The sequence below is a fragment of the Vulpes lagopus genome, chromosome 17 (assembly GCF_018345385.1).
Source record: "Vulpes lagopus strain Blue_001 chromosome 17, ASM1834538v1, whole genome shotgun sequence".
Taxonomy (NCBI): domain Eukaryota; kingdom Metazoa; phylum Chordata; class Mammalia; order Carnivora; family Canidae; genus Vulpes; species Vulpes lagopus.
Genome location: NC_054840.1, coordinates 15626297 through 15647349, shown reverse-complemented (window position 1 = coordinate 15647349; position 21053 = coordinate 15626297). Strand labels below are relative to the sequence as shown.

Below are 21053 nucleotides of genomic sequence, written 5' to 3'. Positions count from 1 at the left end.
ATGGAGCCTGCTTCTCCCTCTGCCTGTGTCTCTGCTGTGTCTCTGCCTTTCTCTCTCTCTCTCCGTGTGACTATCATAAAAAAAAAAAGAAAGAAAAGAAAAAAAGAAAACATATATAAAATCTGAATATACAATTATAATCAGAAACTTAAAAGATCTTTAGCAAAGGCATGATAAATTGGTTTTGGTCCAGTATAGGTCAACATTTGTGGGGGTTAAGAGGAAAAAATGTGCCAGCAAACCCTGACAGTCCAACTATCAAAATATATTCCAAATCTGGTCACTTCTTAGTACCTCCATCACAGTACCAAGCCACCATCATCCTCTGCCTTCATTACTATAGCAGACCCAGAGCTGATCTTCCTGCTCCTACACTTAACCACTTCAAGCTCTCCTAAATACAGCAGCCAGTAAGGCTTTTAAGCTTAAGTCAGATTATAAAAGCCAGTATGGTTAATACACAGTGAAGGAAGGAAGTGGACTGAAATTGGGAAAGAAGAGGGACACAAATCACATAGGGGCTTGGAAAACCACAATAAAAGCTTTTATTTTTTTCTTCTAAATGAATGGAGAAACAAGTGGAAGGTTGTGAGCAAAGAAGCAATATGATCTCACTTATATTATTAAAGTATCAGTATGGATAGTATTAAAAAAAAAAAAAACAGCAAGGATAAGCAAGACTGGAAGAAGAGAAGCCAGTTAGGATTTCAGTAATCCAGAAAAGAAATCAAAGTAGTCTGGATGAGGAGGTCAGTAATGCCACAAATGATATGAAGTGAGCATATTCTGAATATATTTGGAAGAAGAATTCACAGGATTTGTGGTTGAATTGAGCTTATAAGAGGAGTCAAATATGACTCTAAAGTTTCAACAGGTAGAATGGAGTTGTCATTTACTAAGATGATGAAGATGAAGACTAAGGAGAAACAGGTTGGAAGGAAGGATATCAAAAATTCTATCTTGGGGAACCTGGATGGCTCAGTCAGTTAAGCATCTGACTCATTGTTTCATGAGTTCATGAGTTCAAGAGTTGAACTCATGAGGTCATGAGTTCAAGCCCCACACTGGGCTCCAGTTGGGCCTGGAGGCTACTTAAAAAAAAAAAAAATCTGTCTTGAATATGTTCAGCTCAAGGTGTCCATTATACATCCACGTGGAGAATTCAAGAAGAAAATGGATATCCAAGTTTGGAGTCAACAGGTCAGAGCTGGAGATCTGAATGAGACATCACTTCGTGGGTTGTCAGCACAAAGATCATACTCAAAACCATGGGATAAGATAAGACTACCTAGCAGAACATGAAAATGTGGTAGCTTCAATGGCCTAGAAGTCCTACTGAAGTCTGAAGAACTGTCAACATTAAGATTCTAGAGGGAGAAAACTAAGTGGAGACATATAATGGGATGCTTAAAACAGGTTTTGAGAGAGAGGGTAGATATTGGTAATGATAAAGTAGGTTAAGACTATGCAAGTGGGTATATGAGGTCAAGGAACTAAGAGGCCAGGGAATAGAATGGAATGATTTGTCAATATTAAATCACTGAGAATAACAACAGTGAAGCGGTAGAGAATAAAGACAGCTAGCCAGGTGCTAAAATATTCAATGAATGAGGAAAAATAGCAAAGAGATCTGCAGCTGACTGCAAAAAGACAGGATAGAGAATGGTTTAATTTGGTAGGATTTGTTTTAAAGGGACTAGGAAATTATAAAGAAGAAGAGAAAGATAATCAATTGTCCAGATACATCATTGAGAAACAAGACCTTTTAACACACGGGATCCTGGGAGGCAAAACAGCTTCCACTTGAAGGGGCCCATGGGGAAAGCAATTTCCTTAGGAAACAACCAGATTTAAGTTAGATTACCAAGGTAAAGGGATCACTCAGAATAAAGGCTGAGAATGTAGATTTGGCCAATGACATACTATAAGTTCCAAAGACAGAGTGGCAGGATTTAGATGGGGAGGAGCTAAGAGTTTGGGACAGATGGTAGAAATGACTGGCTGTCCTCCAATATTCTTTCAACCTTGCTTCTGTGGTAGTAAAATCTGAATTTTTGCTGTACACCTGGCCACCTAGAATAAAACTGTTTCCCAGATGACTTTGAAACTAAGTGTGAAAAAAAAAAAAAAAAAAAGAAAAGAAAAGAAACTAGGTGTGGCCAAATAGGGCATTAACAATTCTGAAACCCATGTAGAGATATTACAACATCATTAACATACTGGCCCGATCTGGGATTTACTTTCTGTGGGGGTTAGATAACACTTCCCAACAGTTGTGGTTAACCACAGCAGCAATATGAAAAGTTAATGAGTTACCTAAAGAAACCATTTTATTAACTCTTATAAAAATTTTGTAAATCACACCATAATTGACAAAAACTTAGAAAATAAGAGTGATACTCTCCATGCCATGTCAAGGCCATGCATAAAACAGCAACAAGATAGAAGGAACCAAGATTTTTGATGTTGTGAAGCCATATTGGTCTTGTACCACTTATTCAGTGATAGAGAAAAAAGTTTGTCATATTATCATCAACAGCTAAACTTAATAATGAACTAACACAAGGAATTAAGAGTCTTGAATGTGGAGATTGAGGTAAACATGGATGTAAGGCATGCTGGAATAGTCCCAATGGTCTCTCAAAGCAAAGTGGATAATCAATTTAAATTGTAGCCTTCTTCCTGGAACTGGTCTCTTAGGTAGTTTGTAGCGTTGATGCTGAGTTTTATAAGGGAGGAAGAGGCAATCCTCATAAGAGCACAGGAACTCTGTGGGATTCCTACCCAATCTGTTATGGGTGTTAGACTTCAATTCAATGGGCAGTTTAGAGAGGGATAGGAATTGCAGAGTTATAGAGGGAATAAATTTCACCACCCTTTTGTCCTAATTTTCCCAAACTTAAACTTTGGGCTCAGTTCTTGTACCTCTTCTATATCTACACTCACTGCCATTGGTATCACCCAGTTTCATGGCTTAATATAAATACAAACAATATTGACTACATAGCGACAACTTCCAACTTGATATCTCCAGTTCAGACCTCTTCAATGAACCTGACTTTTATATCTGAGTATTCGACAATTTATCTGAAATGTCTAACAGATATTCAAACTTGAGATCCAAATCAAACCTCTGATCGTTCCTCTAACTTCACCCTTCTCGTAGCCTTACCCATCTCAGCAAATGGTAATTCCTTTCTTCCAGCTGCACAGGCTAAAAAACCTTAGAATGATTACTGACCCTCCTCTCACATCCCAAATCTAACTTTTGAAAACCAAAACTTTTACGCTCTATCTTTAGAATATCTGATTTTTGCCACCCCACTGTTATGACCCCGGTTCAATATGCTATCATTTGTTAACCTGGATTAGAATAGAATCCTAATTGGCCTCTAACCCCTCATGATCTATACTTACCACAGCAGGCAGAGAGACTTTTGAAATAGATCATGGCACTTCTCTGCTCAAAATACTACAACAGCTTCCTATCTCACTCAGAGTTAAAAACAAAGTTCTTGGGATCCCTGGGTGGCGCAGCGGCTTAGCACCTGCCTTTGGCTCAGGGCGCGATCCTGGAGACCCAGGATCGAATCCCACGTCGGGCTCCCGGTGCATGGAGCCTGCTTCTCCCTCTGCCTGTGTCTCTGCCTCTCTCTCTCTGTGACTATCATAAATAAATAAATAAATAAATAAATAAATAAATAAAAAACAAAGTTCTTGCAATGGTGTTCAAAGCTTTTATCAACCTGGACTACTCTACTGTAATGGTTAATTTTATGTGTTAACCTGGCTACACAAATGGTGCCCAGTCATTTCGACAAACACTAGTCTAAATGTTGCTGTAATGTATTTTTTTAAGATTTTATTTATTTATTCATGAGAGACACAGAGAGAGAGAGAGAGGCAGAGACATAGGCAAAGGGAGAAGCAGGCTCCATGCAGGGAGCCCGACGTGGGACTTGATCCCGGGTCTCCAGGATCACGCCCTGGGCTGAAGGTGGCGCTAAACTGCTAAGCTACCCAGGGGTCCCAGTAAATGTATTTTTTAGAAGTAATTAACAAGGGTGCCTGGGTGGCTCAGTTGGTTAAGCGCCTGACTCTTGGTTTCTACTCAAGTCATGATCTTGAGGTCATGAAATGGAACCCTGCATCAGGCTCCACACCCAGCAGCCTGCTTCAGATTCTCTCTGAATCCCCCTCTACTTTCCCCCTCTCTACATTCCCCCTGCTCATGCTCTCTCTCTAAAATAAATAAATAAGATCTTTGAAAAAAAAACAGAAGTGATTAACATCTATAATCAGTCGACTTACAGTACAGCAGATAACCCTGCATATGAGTGGGTTCCATCTAATCAGTTAAAGGCCTTGTGAGCAAAGACCACAGTTTCCTAAAGAAGGAATTCTGCCTTCAGACTGCAACACAGAAATTTTGCCTGAGTTTCCATCTTTGGACTCAAGACTACAACATCAACTCTTCTCTGGAGGGTCATCTGTTATACTATGCATTTCACTTACCATTCCCCTTTCTAAGATGTAAGCTTCATAAGTGCAAGAATTTTTGCCTCTTTTGTTCATTCCTATATTCTCTGCAACTAGAATCATCCTTGCATACCCTAAAATGGAATCAGCAGGCATAGCTCATAAGTGTAGAAGTTAAAGGTGTACAAGTGTATGTATAAAGATATAAAGATATTTAAGTGTAGAGAAGTTAAAGGAAGAAATAGAATAGTAGCTATAAAGGCCTTTTAAACTAGAGTAGACCTCTAGTATGTTTGGGGACTAAAGAGAAGGGATCAGTAGAGAGGGATAGATTAACAATACTATAGAAGCAGAGAATAAGAAAGCATGGTCACTCACGAAGTAATTTGATCAAGGGCACCAATAAACATAAAAGAACAGTTCACAGAAACATAAACAAGTGGTCAGTGAGCAATCAAAAATATGAAACAATGCCTAGCCTCAATTATAATTAAGGAAATAAAAATTCAAACAACTAGATGCCATTTTTCTGTTATCAGAGTGGTCAAATGCAAAATACCCACGACCCAGTGCTGGTGTATAGAGAAACAGATACTTCCATACATTACTGAAGGGCAGGTAAATTACTGCTAATGGTCATTTATTCTTTTGCCCTCCACCACAAAACCTTTGACTGCCTTTTCTATACTTGGGGAATCCCCTATCTTAGGAGTCCTTTTCCCATTATAAGAAACATTATTTCCTCTCTAGGCTTCCTTTCCTCTAGAAAGAAGCAAATAGCCTAGGCTCTACCAATCTGACACATATGTACTATGCTTTGAGTTAGATGCTACTGATTCAATGGAAGTATTATATAATACTAGGAAGAATTCCTAGTCACAGAAATTTATCACATACATATAAATGTACACCAAAATATATATGCAACTTATAAGCTTGTTTATTACAGAACTCTGTATAGTTCTATCAAAAACTAAATTTAGGAGCACCTGAGTGGCTCAGTCAGTTAAGTGTCTGCCTTTGGCTCAGGTTATGATCCCAAGGCCCTAGGATAGAGCCAGCCCAGCAGGGAGTCTGTGTCCCCGCCCCCCCCAACAACCGCCCCCCCCCCACCTCTCCCTCGGCTTGTGCTCGCTCTCTCTCTCTCTCTCTCTCACTCTCTTCAATAAAACCTAAAAAAACAAAACAAAACAAAACAAAAAACAACCCTAAATTTAAAAGTTCATCATATATTACACACTCAGGTTGTGGATATATGTTTTTATAATGTGGAACAGAGTTAGAACCAAGAAACTAAATTAAGAACTAACGTTAAGGGCAGCCCTGGTGGCTCAGCAGTTTAGCACTGCCTTCAGCCCAGGGCCTGATCCTGGAGACCCCGGTTTGAGTCCTGCATCGGGCTCCCTGCATGGCGCCTGCTTCTCTGTCTCTCTCTGTCTCTCATAAATAAATAAATAAAATTTAAAGAAAAAGAAAAAAAAGAACCAATGTTAAGAATTAGACTTAACATTATGCTAATTGAAATAATCCAGTCAAAAAAGGACAGTATCTGTCCTTATATCTGTATATTCCACTTATATGAAGTACTAGAGTAGCCAAATTCATAGAGAGAGAAAGTAGGGTGGTGGTTGCCAGGGGCTGGGGCAGGGGAAGGAAAAATGGGGAGTTATTATTTAATGGGTACAGAGTTTCAGTTCTGCAAGATGAAAGAGTTCTGTGGATAGATGGAGGTAATAGTAGTGTAACAATATAAATGTACTTATGCCACTTTGGTTAAATGGTTTACAAGATGAGAAAAAATTAAATTTAAGAATTAAAAGTAAAAGGTGCACCTGGGTAGCTAAGTCTATTGAGCATCTGACTCTCGATTTCAGCTCAGATGGTGATTTCAGGGTCATGAAATTGGGCCCCACATTTCACATTGACCTCTGGGCTCCATGCTCAGTGCAGTCTGCTTGAGATTCTCTCCCTCTCCCTCTGCTGCTTCCCCTGCTCTCTCTCTCTCTCTCTCTCTCTCTCTCAAATAAATAAAATAAAATCTTGTTTTAAAAAGAGAATTAAAACTAAGAGGTAGAAGCACTAACAGATGAGAAAAATTTTAGGCAGGCAAGAGGGAAGGCATAACTTAACTTATAGATAAGAAATAGCAGACAAGCCTCAGAAGTGAACAAGAATGTGAAGAATAAATGAATCACAAGAACTAGATCATAAATACATTTATACCAAGTTCTGTTTGGATCATTTGCATATTGGCTAACCCTTGGGTATGGATATCAAAATTAATGGTTTGCTTATGACTTACCCAAGGCCCTATTTTTTAAAGTGCAATTTTTATGAACAGTTTTCTAAATTGATAGTTCTGTAACTCTTTCCCAGAAGAGAAAGGAGGGAAAGAAAGGCAGGCAGATCTTTTACACCAATTGTCTTGTCATAAAATCACTTGCAAACTAGAGCTGGGATCTCTTACATGGCAGGGAAGAGAGAGGCAGGCTCACCATTTCCAGAGACATTCAAAGACAAAACAAGCAAAGCAAACAGGCTTGTGAAAGCCAGTATATTTCAATTACTGAAGATCTCCTACCCCCATCCCACTCCAATGCCTGGATGCCATTTACTGCAATATATGTATATGCTATGCTTTTTATATTTCCCTGTAGTTCAAGCCATGATTATATCTAGATCTTGCCAACCAGACTTTAAATATTATACCTATTTGCTGTATTTATAATCCTTTTGCAAGGTGGCCTAATAAATTCTAGCCAATAAACCATGTGATTCTCAAATCTGAAATAAGTAGTCATCTTTAATTCATCCTTTTAATTCATCAACTAGCATAAAAGAATACTCATACTCAAAATGCTTGAGTGCTGCAGAATTAAAAAATGAAATGAATCTGTGCATTGAATCTCTATGTGCTGATAAAGATATCTATAATGTTAAATGACAAAAGTGTATAGCAGTGTAATATAACTCGACTCTTTGTGTCAATAAAAAAGGATATATATTTAAGCTAGAGGATTCTAAAACATCTTTCTGGGAAGATAAGTTAGACAATGGAGATCTTTTTGAGGGAAGGTACACTGGGATGAGAAGGAAGCTTTTAATTATCATTTTATGTTTCTGTACTGTTGAAGTTTTTACCATGCTCATAGTATTTTATTTATCTATACATTTGTATATATAGCATAGGACTATCTGAGTGATAGGCTTATGGCCAAATTTTGTCTTCTTCTCTATGCATTTCTGCATTTGAAAAAACCTAATACATGTTATTTTCCTCATAAGATCATCATTCTCATTTTCTTCAGTCTCTACTGCACTTGACACTCTTCTTATTGAAACTTTCACCTATGATCTTCCAGATACTGTATTGTTTTCTTCCTCATGTCAAATGGGTCTATACCTATTTCACAGATTATGATGATTAAATGTATGTAAAATGTTCAGTAAAGAGCCTAAAACATAGTAAAAACTGAGTAATTGTTAGCTATTCAGAGTGAAAATTCGTGTTTTTGTCACTCTACATATATTCATTCTCCTCTTAGCTACAAAGAATTTTTCTCTTTGGAACACCCACTTCCCCACTTTTAGCCCATGTGGCTTCAATGAAGCCAGCATGAGAGAGACTTAAGTCAATTAGAACATTCCATTCTCTTTGGACAGAGACTGTTTCACAGGTGGCCCAGGACTTTTATTTAAATAAATGATGGGGAAGAAAAAGTTTTTACTCAAGACAATTTAGATTAGGTTTTCTGTTACCTATAATCTAGAATCCTACCTGAGACATTACTATTTCTTCCTCCTAGATTTTAACAATGGACATTTTCTGGTGCTATCTTCATTTTACACCCTTAAAAAACTAATCTATGTTTATGTTTCAACATTCATATAGCACTATCTCATCCTATTTTCTTATATTCCTTGCCTCTGCTGCCCACTGGATCTATCTTTTCTAATCCCGACCTACATGAATAAAAGCAAGCTTTTTTCAAGTCTTTCCCCATACTGTTCCATTTCCTCATTATTTTTTCTGTGTTAGGATAGGTGAGAATTTCAATAACATTCATGTACTAATATGTAATCTAATATGTATTCATGTACATGTTACATGGATGTATATATCTGTAATATGTAAAATGTATAATACATAAATGTATAATATATAAATGAATAGCATTATATTATCAAGAGGAATATTCCATATTATGTCCTGTTCTACAGCCTATTTATTAATCTTTTTTTTTCCTAAGATTTTATTTTTAAGTAATCTCTACACCCAATATGGGGCTCAAACCCACAACCCTGAGATAGAGTCACATGTTCCACCAATGAAGCCAGCTAGGCGCACCAACCGATCTATTAATCTTGAGCAACATTCTCTAAGTATTTGTTCATTACTTATATAAATTCATGCTTATTTTATTCATTATTATTAGTTAATATCTAATCCAATTATTTGCAATTAACTAAAAACTTGATTAATATTTTTAAAGATTTATCCACAAATCTAATATTAGACTTCATGAAATGTTGAAACCACATTATAAGAGACAAAAATATATATATTATGGGCAGCCCAGGTGGTTCAGCAGTTTAGCACCTGCCTTCAGCCCAGGGCCTGATCCTGGAGACCCGGGATCAAGTCCCACGTCGGGCTCCCTACATGGGGCCTGCTTCTCCCTCTGCCTGTGTCTCTGCCTCTCTCTCTTTCTGTCTCTGTATCTCTCATGAATAAATAAATAAAATCTTTTTAAAAAGACATTATGATGACAAAATTTATGTGTGCAGTTAAAGAATTGCAAATGTGGATCTGAATTCTAATTCCAAATATTCTCTTTTAATTCATTCTTATTTCTTACTATGAGGCAAAATTTCACTTTTAAAATGTAAAAAGAGTTCTCTTCTCAGACTACTTGAAATCACACAATTGTTAGCAGATGATTTCATATCAGAATGAGACTTGGTTATACTTTCCCAAATGACTGTAAGTCCATCCCCTTTTTTTTTTTTTTAAGACTTTATCTATTCATGAGAGGCACACAGAAAAAGACAGAGAGGGGCAGAGACACAGGCAGAGGGAGAAGCAGGCTCCATACAGGGAGCCTGACGTGGGACTCGATCCCAGGATCCCAGGATCCCAGGATCACACCCTGGGCTGAAGGTGGCGCTAAACCGCTGAGCCACCAGCTGCCCTGTAAGTCCATCCCAATCTGACCAGCTTCTTTTTATAATTATACTCTATCACTTTCGTGAGAAGTATTCAAAGTATCGGAAGGGATCAATCAAGTTGTTTTCTTGTGACCCTAATCTCTTCTCACATCACTTCTTCACTTGTTCTAAGCATCCTACTTTCACTTTAGATTCATGTCTACTCTGTAGCTGTTATGTCTTTTCTACATTATACAAGCTGGTTTAAGAATATTTTGAAAATGGGATCCCTGGGTGGCGCAGCGGTTTGGCGCCTGCCTTTGGCCCAGGGCGCGATCCTGGAGACCCGGGATCGAATCCCACGTCGGGCTCCCGGTGCATGGAGCCTGCTTCTCCCTCTGCCTGTGTCTCTGCCTCTCTCTCTCTCTCTCTGTGACTATCATAAAAAAAAAAAAAAGAATATTTTGAAAATATGTGTTCTAAGTGGAGCATAGTTAGGTTCAACTAAATCTAAAGCCATAGGTCACTTAACTGATTTATTGAAATTACATTTCTTTCTCATCTGTCATTAAGGCCTACTGTTACTAATAGTAATCATCAAAGGCAGTAAAACTAGGAATTATCAGTTTTTCTTTCTATCCCTTCATCACTAGCTTAGGGATTCACCAACAAAGAATAGTATCTGGCTGACTTTAGGTATTCAGACTCTTAACCATTAAAATCTATAAAAGCTATAGATTTTCCCCCCAAAATGTGCCTGGATTTTTTCCATTCTACTGTGTAGGCATTTCTCCTTCCACATGGAGGATTGTTCAGTAATAATCTAATACAGCCATGTCTGATCTAAGTCTTTTTTCCTCTTTAACACATCCCACTTAACTACTGTTATTTTTTTTTCTTTTTTACCAAGTCATTCCTTGTATCAAAATTTTTCTAATAAGTGGTTCCTCTGTATCATATTTAACATCTTCAGTCAGTCTGGCTTTCAAGACCCTTGATAAGCTGACCTTCTAACTCGCCATCCCATTATTCATCCTTAATACATACCCTAATAAAATCAGTGTCGTAAACACAGTAACATCAAATGCTTAGCATGTGTGGTAGACAATTACAGACAATTCTATGGGGCAGACAGTATATACTAATTTTATAACAAATATTTTCAGAGAGATTGATAAATTGGGTAAGTTGTCCAAGTATGCAGCTAAAAAAAATGATGGGATTTGGGATTTTGTTATCTGTTAACATCTTTTAATTACATTGTCTCCATGACCCTTCTGTCCCACTCAATTTGGCCTAGTCTTTGCTTATTTTCATGGTTGATACCTCTCCATCCCCAGTTTTGTAGTGTTTTACAAACTTTGAAAATCCAAAGGTTTCCAGAAGCTTTGAAAGAGAATCATTACGTTTTCTTAATACGCCTACCAGCCAAAAAATTTTTTTCATTGACTTTGTCTGTAGCTTATCTTAGGAAAACAATAGCTATTTTTTTTTCAGCTTTGAAAGAAAAGGCATATTATTGGGTGATAGGCATTAAGGAGGCACTTGATGTAACACTGTTACATGCAAATGATGAATCACTAAATTGGACTAAATTCTACCCCTGAAACTAATAACTCAATATGTTAACTAACTTGAATTTAAATAAAAATAAATAAATGTGGGTTATACACCCGAATCAATGTTCTGGCAAACCACATCAGTCTCTGAACTTCACCAAATTCTTAAGAGTTGTCAGGGAGTGTCTCCTCCACATCCCTTTGAGAATCACTGAACTTTACTTCATACTCCCGGCGCAAGATTCGTACTACTTACTTAGAATGGTAACATAAATTCATTTATAAAGCAGATTTCTCCCTGCTTTAGTATGCCAGGCGCTAAGTATACAAAAGTCAAAGGGAGGGCAGGGCTCCCAGTTCTCAATGACAATTTCCTAAGTGTCGCTGAATGCATACTTATTGGGGGCAGTGCTTAACATAATAGGTGATTAGGACCACGTTTGAGAATCTAATCAAAGTTCTGAGGAAACTAACTCCCCAGGAAAATGAACAAACACACAGAATTCCGTTTACCGTTTCAGCTGGGGGCGGCGGGGGGGGGGGGAGCATCATGAATTCCACTGAATCTCAATCGCCCCACCAAGAGGACCACGGACTCCACGTTAAAAATCGACTAACAAAACTAAGTTCTCTGGAAACAGGAATACCTGCTTAGTAATTCACAGTACAACGTATTCAAAAGTTACCGAAGGAATACTTTCCGATCGATAATTTCCTCGTGGAGATAACCAGATGACATCAACCAATCATTTCTTCCATTACGGAATCTCAATCAAATCATCGTAAAAGCCCGAAATTCCCCTTTCGCTAGTGACACGAATGACCTGACACCAAAAAAATTCCAAACTATTTTGCTATTTACGTATAGACTATGCAATCATTCACCGATCCAGGTGTTTCTGTTCTTCGTCTTGTCCTTCTACTCCTTCCAAACTCAGGGCTTCCTGCTTCGCATCCCAAAAGCTTCGTCCAGCGCCCGGCTCGCTGCCTGCAGGGCGGACGCAGCAGATGCTCTGTGCCGCATACGCTATTACAGTAGGTACGGTGGGATCCGAAGGTGGCCACAATTTCCAAACCCCTTCCTCACCACGTCCGGAGGCGAAGAGATTTACCTTAAAGTTCCAGGAAAGCGGTGGCGATTGCTCCCGGAGCTAGGACCAGTTACCAAGAAGCCTCCCGACCTCCCTGTCACCATAGTGACGCCTACGAGCCTCGCACACTCCCTCTTCTCGCGATACTTCCCCCTCCGCGGGTCACCCGATCCCGCCCTCCCCTGAAGGGACGTTAGTAGGCGACGGAGCCTTCCTCCAGCTGTGGGTGGAGCCCTCCGGGGCTGTTTTTTTTTTTCTCTAGTTCAAAACTCTCTCTAGATTGGGATTTATTTTCTTTTTTTTTTTTCTTGGTATTTTTTAAGAGTACTGTTGCCGTAGGCCTAAAACAAAACAGCGCTTCGCTCCGCCTTTTCACTTACTACAGACGAGCCCGGCCGCCAGGGTCCCGCCAGGAGTTCGCGCATGCGTGCAAGCGACCAGAAGATGGCGGTGGCAAGCGCCGCATTTTTTTCAAATTAGTGGTTCCCAGAAAGCATTGCGCGCATTTGTAACGAATTTCCGTTCGAGTTTGTATTTTAGGCGCCATTTTCGAGTGAAGGACCCGGAGCCGAAACACCGGTAGGAGCGGGGGGTGCTATACAACGGTCTCCGGCTTTGGTGCGAGTGGCCTGCTCCGCAGGTAAAGTACTTCTTTTCCTGACCAGGTTGTCACACTCTTCCTTCCTGGCCGGTCCGCGGGCGCCGGGAAAGTAGAGGCCTCGAGCGGGAGCCGCCGAAGTCCGCTCTGGGCTGAGGCAGCCGCCGGGAGGTTTCTTTCGCTGTCACCCCTCCCCCCTCGGCCGCCTCCCGGCGGTCGGGGCTCCCGCGCGCTCCTCGCGGGCGCCACTTCTCTGAGCTACTTAAGCGCCTCGGGGCGGGGGGGGGCGCGGGGGACGCGGACTCTTAAGCCTCGCAGATCTCTTCTCGGAAATCCTGGTCTCTGTCGGGGAAAGGGCGTCTCCCCTGCCCCGGCCCCCTGACCTCCTCTCTTCCCCCGAGGGACTGCTCACCGAGTCTGAGCCCTTCGTGATGACCTTTCGTAGCGGATTGTCCAGCGAGGCCCCACGGGGGGGTCGGAGGGGACAGACCCCCGCCACCCCCTAGATGACTGACCCGGACCAGGCGCTGCTAGGTCTGGTCTTGGAAATCGGGAGTGGTCGACCCCCGTCTCCGGGTCGGACGGCAGCGAGGGAGACCTGGACGCCCCCGGGGCCGTCAGCGGCGCCCGGAGCCAAATGGCGGGGAAAGTGGGCGGCGAGTCGCCCGTTAGTCGTCGCTCCTCAGGAGGAGTTGAGAGTCCCTCAGACCTGAAGCGGATACAAAACTCTGCTCGACCAAAGTCTTTTGCGCTCGCTTCGCTAACCCCAGAGCGTGGGAATACCAGCAAATGCCGCCGCGCAGGAATTACTTCGCTAGGAAATTAGAGGATTGTTAGACCCTTCTGCCGTGGGAGGACGGGGGTGGGGAGGCATTAAGAAAATGGAACGCGGGTCGTTCTGCCCTCTGCTTGGTGGCCAGGCACGTCTAGGTTTGCCCCGTTGCTTCGGGCTTAAGAAAACGCATCTCGCCTTTTTTGGCACTTGGGGTCGTGTGTGCGTGTGTGTGTGTGTTTGTGCGCCTTTCTTTACCGAGCACCCGCCGGCGTCCGGCGGCGTTATCTAAAATGGGTTCTCGGAAACGGGTGGACGGAGTTTTCCCCGAGTGGGATGGGGTGGGGGCTGAGCTCATCCGACGCGGTGGCCGGCGGGGAGTGTACCCGCGCGGCCCTGCGGCCCAGCGGACTGACTCGCCCCTGCTCTCCCCCGGCCCCAGCGACCATGCCCCGAAAGGGCACCCAACCTTCCACCGCCCGGCGCCCGAGGGAAGAGCCGCCGCAGTCCCCGGACGGCCCCAGCAGCGACGCGGAGCCTGAACCCCCGCCTGGCCGCGCGGGCAGCTCGGCCCCTGCTTCCACAGGTAAGTACCTCGCCGCTCCTCCGCTGGAGAACGCGCGGGGCGGCCAGCGTGGGTCCGCGCCCAACCCGGGACTGGCGGGTGTTTGGGGGCGCGGAGCTGAGGGGCTGCGGAGCTGGCGACTGTCGGTCCCGTAGTGCTCGAGAAAGCGATGTGGCGATTTTCGGTGGTCGGAGTCTTCGTGCAATTTCGGTGTTACGGTGTTGGAGGGGATTGGGGCAAGTGCGTGGCTACATTTACGATTTTATTTGTGGCCTTGTATTTCCGCGGAGATCGGCGTGATCAGCCAATAGCTAGTGGACTGTTTTCTAGGCAGAATTAACATGATTGTATCTTAAAAGTGACATGGCCCTAACTTAACCTCTCTGGTCTAACTGGCGTTTAAAAAGATAACGATAATTTATTTGAAACTACCGTAGCTTTTTTGTGAGTACAGGAATTGGGTGACATTAGGAAGCCCCGTGACAGAGTCGCTGGAGCTCTTGACTGTCCAAAGTTAAGGTTCCAGGTGCTCAGAGATTGGGAGAAAGTTAGATCTAGAGCCTTAGGATTTAACCACCTGTTTAGGCGAGGAACAGAGAATCAGGTTGTTGTGGTTTTCCCAGATTTTGCTTTATGGTGTAGTATTTTGACTCCTAAGAGACGTATTTTTGTAGGATTTTGTGACTGGTGGTCATTTCTTTAAGAATTTCTATTTTTATAAAATCAAGCTGAAAGATTTTCATTTCTTCTTAGTAAAATACATTTTAGTGGAAAATACTGATTCCTAGGTTTCATAAGTAACATTTTTCCAAAGATTAGCAGGCAGTAGTCCTCCGAACTAATTGCACTAATGCAGGCTTTCTTTTTCCTCTTGCTTTCCCTTCCCTTTGACTGACTTAGAGACACCAAGTGAGGAAATTGATAATAGAAGTTTAGAAGAGATTTTGAATAGCATCCCTCCTCCCCCGCCTCCAGCAATGGCCAATGAAGCTGGAGCTCCTCGGCTTATGATAACTCATATTGTAAACCAGAACTTCAAATCCTATGCTGGGGAAAAAATTTTGGGACCTTTTCATAAGGTATTTGATCATTTTAAATAACTATTATAGGGTAATGTGTTTTTATTACAAGGTATTTCAGTTTTATCCTGTTTATCCTCACTGATAATACATGGTATGTTTCCTGTGTTTTTAACAACTGAAATTAGTTTTTGTTTATCCTGGTTATCGTTGGTACCTCTTTAGCTGTTAAGTTTTCCACACAGAGTAGAATTGGTGAGGGGTTTTTTTTTTGTTTGTTTGTTTGGAGGAAGTATTTTTTCTATTTCTATTTTCTATTAGAATTCATTCTATTAGAATGAATTTTTGTAAAAGTGATTTAGACTATAGTCTTAAAATGTTGAAGCTTGTTATAAAGGAGAATATAATGTAGGAAAACAAGTTGAAATGAAAATTTTAAATAGTTTTGCTGCAAGTAAAAAAGGCAAGCGGTTTAAATTAAAATCAGTTATATGGTATGACCTTTTTCACTTCAATTTTTTTTTCCTGTTCTTTTTATGCAGCGCTTTTCCTGTATTATTGGCCCAAATGGCAGTGGCAAATCCAATGTTATTGATTCTATGCTTTTTGTGTTTGGCTATCGAGCACAAAAAATAAGATCTAAAAAACTTTCGGTACTAATACACAATTCTGATGAACACAAGGATATTCAGAGTTGTACTGTAGAAGTTCATTTTCAGAAGATAATTGATAAGGTAAGGGATTTGGGAGTATTTCGTTATTTGCAACTTCCAAGTATGGAACATAATTTCCATACATTGCACAATTATTATTTTTCGCTTAAATTGGTTTTTAAAAATCAGTGTATGTTCAAAGCAGAATAGATAATGATTTTATTACCCCCTAGATGCTAATTTCATTATCTCCAAAACCGTATTTTCTTTTTTGAGTAGTGGGGGTGGCAGCTGTTAAAATATTAAAATTTTTAGCCAGTGGAATGAATTATAAGTAGCTCATCATAGTGCCTACCTTTTTAGAATAAAACATTGAGCAGTTTTGGTATCCTAAGTGCCAACTAGGTATTCTTTAACTGTAATTTTGGGTTCATTTTTAAAGTTCTGTTTTTATTGCTTTCAGATAAATTACCTAAATTTGAAAATATAACAGATGACTAATTTTATTATCCCCGTTATTTTAATTCATATTAATGTTATTAGTTTGGAATATGAAAGAGCTCTGCTTCAGTTTAAACCAACCTTTGTAAATAAATAAACTACCCTTTTAAATTGGGAAAGGTTAAGTTAATATGTTTATTTTCTAGAAAAGGAAACAATTTTAGGTAAAACGTCAAGATTATTTAAATGGTTCTATTGTATTTTTTCTCTCGTCTTTTGAATAGCTAACTTTGGGGATTCATGGCTTAAAAATCACTGATTGGAACCTAAGAATATAGAAAACTGCATAATGAAGCAAGGATGTGACTTGGCTTCTAAGTTTTGTTTTTTAGATTTTTTTTTTTAATATGAAGTGCTTTAATTAAATTTACCTGGTGGCATCTATTTTAATTTTGTTTCTTAGTGCTTTTCTGTCATATAATTTAGGTTGGAAAATGATTGCCAGTAAATCCGGTTTGATTTCTTTGCTTATTTTAATTATGTTTGATGCACATAAATTTTTAAAAGCCATAATTTCAAAATGACAAAACTTTTAAAGGAAAGCAAGTTTTATATCAAAGTAGATTTATACTTCATTCTTTAAAGTCCATTTTATTTTATTTTTTTAGAAATTGGGAGGAATGTAGTTGTCAATTCTTTGCAATTCTTTATACCTTCCGTTAACATGGCATATTGTTTACCAAAAAAAAAAACAAAAGAAAAACTAAGCCATGTTACGCCATTACTACCTTCTTTTCCTTGGATCATCTCTTGTAGCTTTTTTAATGGACTGGTAATTTAATGTCAACATTATTTAATAATTTGGGTAAGTTTGTTTCAGATAATGTGAGATTCTTGTCCCCCTTCAAGTGCTCTTTTTTCAATCAAATATATTTTTAGACTTGTTTGGAGGTGGGCTTTTTGTTTTTGTGATCTATAAGGAAGGGATCAAAACTTGGAAACTATTCTTTGCTAAAAGGGTTATTTCTGAGAACTATTGCCAGTTTATATGCATATCCAATTGAAGTTTTTTAATCCATAGAATTAGCTTGAATATGGATAGAGTGAAATTTGGTGCAGACCTGTGACTTAATACCAACAATTGTTTTCTGGTTTTGTTTTTCTGCAAAACAGGAAGGGGATGATTATGAAGTCATTCCTAACAGTAACTTCTATGTATCCAGAACTGCCTACAGAGATAATACATCTGTCTATCACATAAGTGGGAAAAAGACAACATTTAAGGATGTTGGCAATCTTCTTCGAAGCCATGGGATTGACCTGGACCATAATAGATTTTTAATCTTGCAGGTAAGTTTATTAAAGACTTCAGTGATTCTCTTTTCTTACTTCTTTTTTTCAATAAAGTTTAGAGGGGTTTCCCCCTGTTGGATGAATCCTGTGTTTTATGAGGCCTTAAAGTACTGTAGCAGCACATCATGGTTTACATACTACAGTCAAGATGCGAATCATTATTTGCTGCTCTAGAAATTTAAGGAAATTCATTCAAAACTGCTTTTACCATGAGATGCTCATTTTATATTTGGATGACTGACGTACTTGTTCCGCTCTAGCAGCACGTAAATATTGGCGTAGTGAAATAAAAATTAAACACCAATATTATTGTGCTGCTTTAGCGTGACAGGAATATAACAGCTATTTATTGTGCTATTCTCCTTTAAGATAACATTTTAAATGAGATTATCTTTTAGTAGTCCTTTACTTTTGTTCTTATCTCTAATACAAGCACAAAAATGAAAAGAACTTTGTATACTTGGTGTCTGAAATTTTTACTTAAGCGCCTTACTACTATTTTTTTTTTTCCTAAACACTTAGCATGGTTAACTAAAAGCCAATTTTTGTTTTGGTTAGAATGGCCTCCTTGAACCATTCCCATGTTGAAAGACAGAAAGTAACTCGTATATCATTCTGAAGTATCACAGTTCTTAGTCTTTTTAGAGGGAGAATAGAACTAACTACCTGATGTTAAGTTAAATTTTATTAGAAACCCTGTGTTCTTTGAGTAAAGATAGGTTTTACCTACCAACCCTTGCTTAGTAGGAAGAATACCTTCTGTCTACCTTTCAAGATGTTATTATTGTAAAACATGGCTTTGTCAGATACATTAAAATTCCTTTTTGATTTGAAGCTACTTTCTTTTCCTGTGTTCTATCCAGAATCTCCCAGGAGTATGATAGTTAAAACTATATTGTGATGTGAAATAGCTGCTGATATTCTTTAATGTTTTATGCTACTGATTTTAAACTAAGTTGGAAATTTTGATTTGATGCTGAAAGTTTCGTTAGGATATCTGAGTGTTCTCAGTCAGTTCCCATTGTCCTAGAATTACTTATATTACTGTCTTTTGTTACCAGGCATGGTACATTTGTAATACTTCTGTAACCCAGACTTATTTAAAAGTTGGGAGAAATCAGCTCCAGATATATTTCTAAACAGAATTTGAATTTACATAGATGTGAAATTAAAGCTGTGTATTTGTGTCACGTGGACTTTCATATTCTGGGATTTGGTTTGGTGAATAAGTTGAATTATAAGTTACTTCACTCTAATATTATATTTGATAACACCATTTTGTATGAACCTACACTTGTGTTTATCTTTTGTTTAGTATTGTCTATTTACTGTCATCCTGGGATAATTGGTCAAAATTTTACACCTGTGCCACGATTCCTCAAAACAAAGTGGACTGCATTTTAACCCTTCTAAGAGCAATTTTTTTTTCCCTTGGTGCAGCCTCTATATAATTCCATAATAAAGGAGGCCAAATAAAATCATAACTTCCAAAAGAAGTAAATTTTTTAATTGTCAACTTTGTGTTAAATGTGTACTTCTGAAGTACCTAAACTTAAGCTGTTTGTGCTCATGTAATCACAACCTTTTTCTGTTCTTTTAACAAATTATTGAAAACATTTTTAATATCAAGGTAAACATTTAAGTTTACAGATAGGAAGGAACCTTAGGAATTCACCTGTTAGGAAGAAGAAACAGGGATTAGACTAGGTAGAACTAATGATGCCCTATTTAAAAGCTTGAGGGATAGTGACAGTGATTTATATGGATGTTTAATTCCTTTTCAAAAGCTTAGGCTCCTGCACTAGCTTTAAAGCAGTTGAAGGTAAGTAAAAATATGATTTTTTAAAAAATTCTCTCCCATATAACATTTCTGCTTTGAATAAAATTTATACATTGGCCAGTAGTAGTGTTTAACAGCCTAAGTAATCTAAGTAGAGTGAAATTTTATTTTTTAAGATTAAACAGCATTAAATTTTAGAAGTCCATGAGGATAAAAAAATTTTTTGCATTGATTATATTGACTTAGTAGTTTTTGAAGTAGATATTTCTAGTATTTGAATTCATTTTAAATTTCATCTGTTGATTCAAATGAGTACCTAATGAGGCACTATGCTAAGATGGTATAAATGATGCAGAAATGGTTGAGCCCTGTTTATGTCCTTAGAGGCACTTACACATGCCTTCAGAAAGTGTTAGATTGGGTTACCTGGGTGGCTCAGTGGTTGAGCATCTGCCTTCCGCTTAGGTCATGATCCTGGGGTCCTGGGATCGAGTTCTGCATCGATCCCCCCCTGTAGGGAGCCTACTTCTCCCTCTGCCTCTCCTGTGTCTTTCATGAATAAGTGAATAAAAAAGTTTTTTTCAATAAAGTGTTAGATTATAATTGGCCATTGTAGTCATGTTTATACATGTCCCCATTTATATATACCTTAATTTCAAAGCCTTTCTCCCCTTGTAATAACTGTTGGTGTAAATAAGTAGGATTTTATTAGGTCTCCATAGCATTTCATGGTAACTAGATTTAATTGGTGTGGTTGCATTTGCTCCAAAGTTAGAAGAATGAGAACCTTAATGTTTTTCTGATGGTTCAAAATTACATTAATGATTGCCGTCTCAGGAGTGATTTTGTAAATTCCTAAAAGCTACAACTACTAAGGCAGTTTTAGTTTTGTCAAAGTTTTCAATTTCATGTACTTTTTGTCTTCATTATTATAAAACCTGAATTAGAATTAGAATTTTAACTAGGAACCAAGATTCTTTTTCTTATTGTTTAGTAATTTGGAAATTGGATTAACCTACGTCCAAGTTACTTCTTGATCTCTTCTTCCTTTTTCTTCCCAGTATACTTCTCCTAAGCTTGGCATGTCATACAAAGTATGTGAGTTACCGTCTTTCAGCCTGTAGAAGTGAGCCTGTGCCATATCAAAAGACTTTTTAGCTCTATCAGTATCCAGACGTGTGTAATTCAACAGTCTCAGCTATGAAAGAAAATAGGAAGCTACCCCTAAGCAACCAGAATAGACATCAAGCAGTCCACCCACTAAAGCATTGTCCTTTCTATTTATGTATTTATTTTAGGTAGATACTAACTTGTCATTTGGTTTCTTGGTCTCTGGCAGCTGACAAAGAGCAAATTAGAATAAAAATTTATTAGCAGAACATAAAGGATAATGTAGTACAGTGGAAAGTAAAAAGATTATCAAGACAATATAAAAATATTATCAAGACACTATAAAAATTCAAAGCCTCAGGGCGCCTTGGTGGCTCAGTTGGTTGAGCATCCCACTCTTGGTTTCTGCTCAGGTAATGATCTCAGGGTGGAAAGCTCCAACCCTGCATCTAGCCTGTGCTCCGCAGGGGGTGTACTTGTACCTC

General features: G+C 39.1%; 2 protein-coding genes across 3 annotated transcripts in view; one reads left to right on the top strand and one right to left on the bottom strand.

The window, feature by feature from the left end:
* Positions 1–12424, bottom strand: part of IFT80 (intraflagellar transport 80) — a 127748-nt gene extending 115324 nt beyond the window's left edge. Inside the window, exon 1 of one of the 2 annotated variants that reach the window (XM_041731667.1) lies at positions 12072–12424. The gene's annotated coding sequence lies outside the window, so the exon portion shown is untranslated. The remainder of the gene's footprint in view (positions 1–12071) is intronic. The other variant, XM_041731666.1, reaches the window with a different exon arrangement.
* Positions 12425–12543: 119 nt separating this feature from the next.
* SMC4 (structural maintenance of chromosomes 4) overlaps positions 12544–21053 on the top strand; it is a 36195-nt gene continuing 27685 nt past the window's right edge. The window contains exons 1-5 of the mRNA XM_041731665.1: positions 12544–12917; positions 14090–14233; positions 15113–15291; positions 15774–15965; positions 17499–17675. Of these exons, the coding sequence (XP_041587599.1) occupies positions 14095–14233; positions 15113–15291; positions 15774–15965; positions 17499–17675 (687 nt within the window). The 5' untranslated portion in view covers positions 12544–12917; positions 14090–14094. The remainder of the gene's footprint in view (positions 12918–14089; positions 14234–15112; positions 15292–15773; positions 15966–17498; positions 17676–21053) is intronic.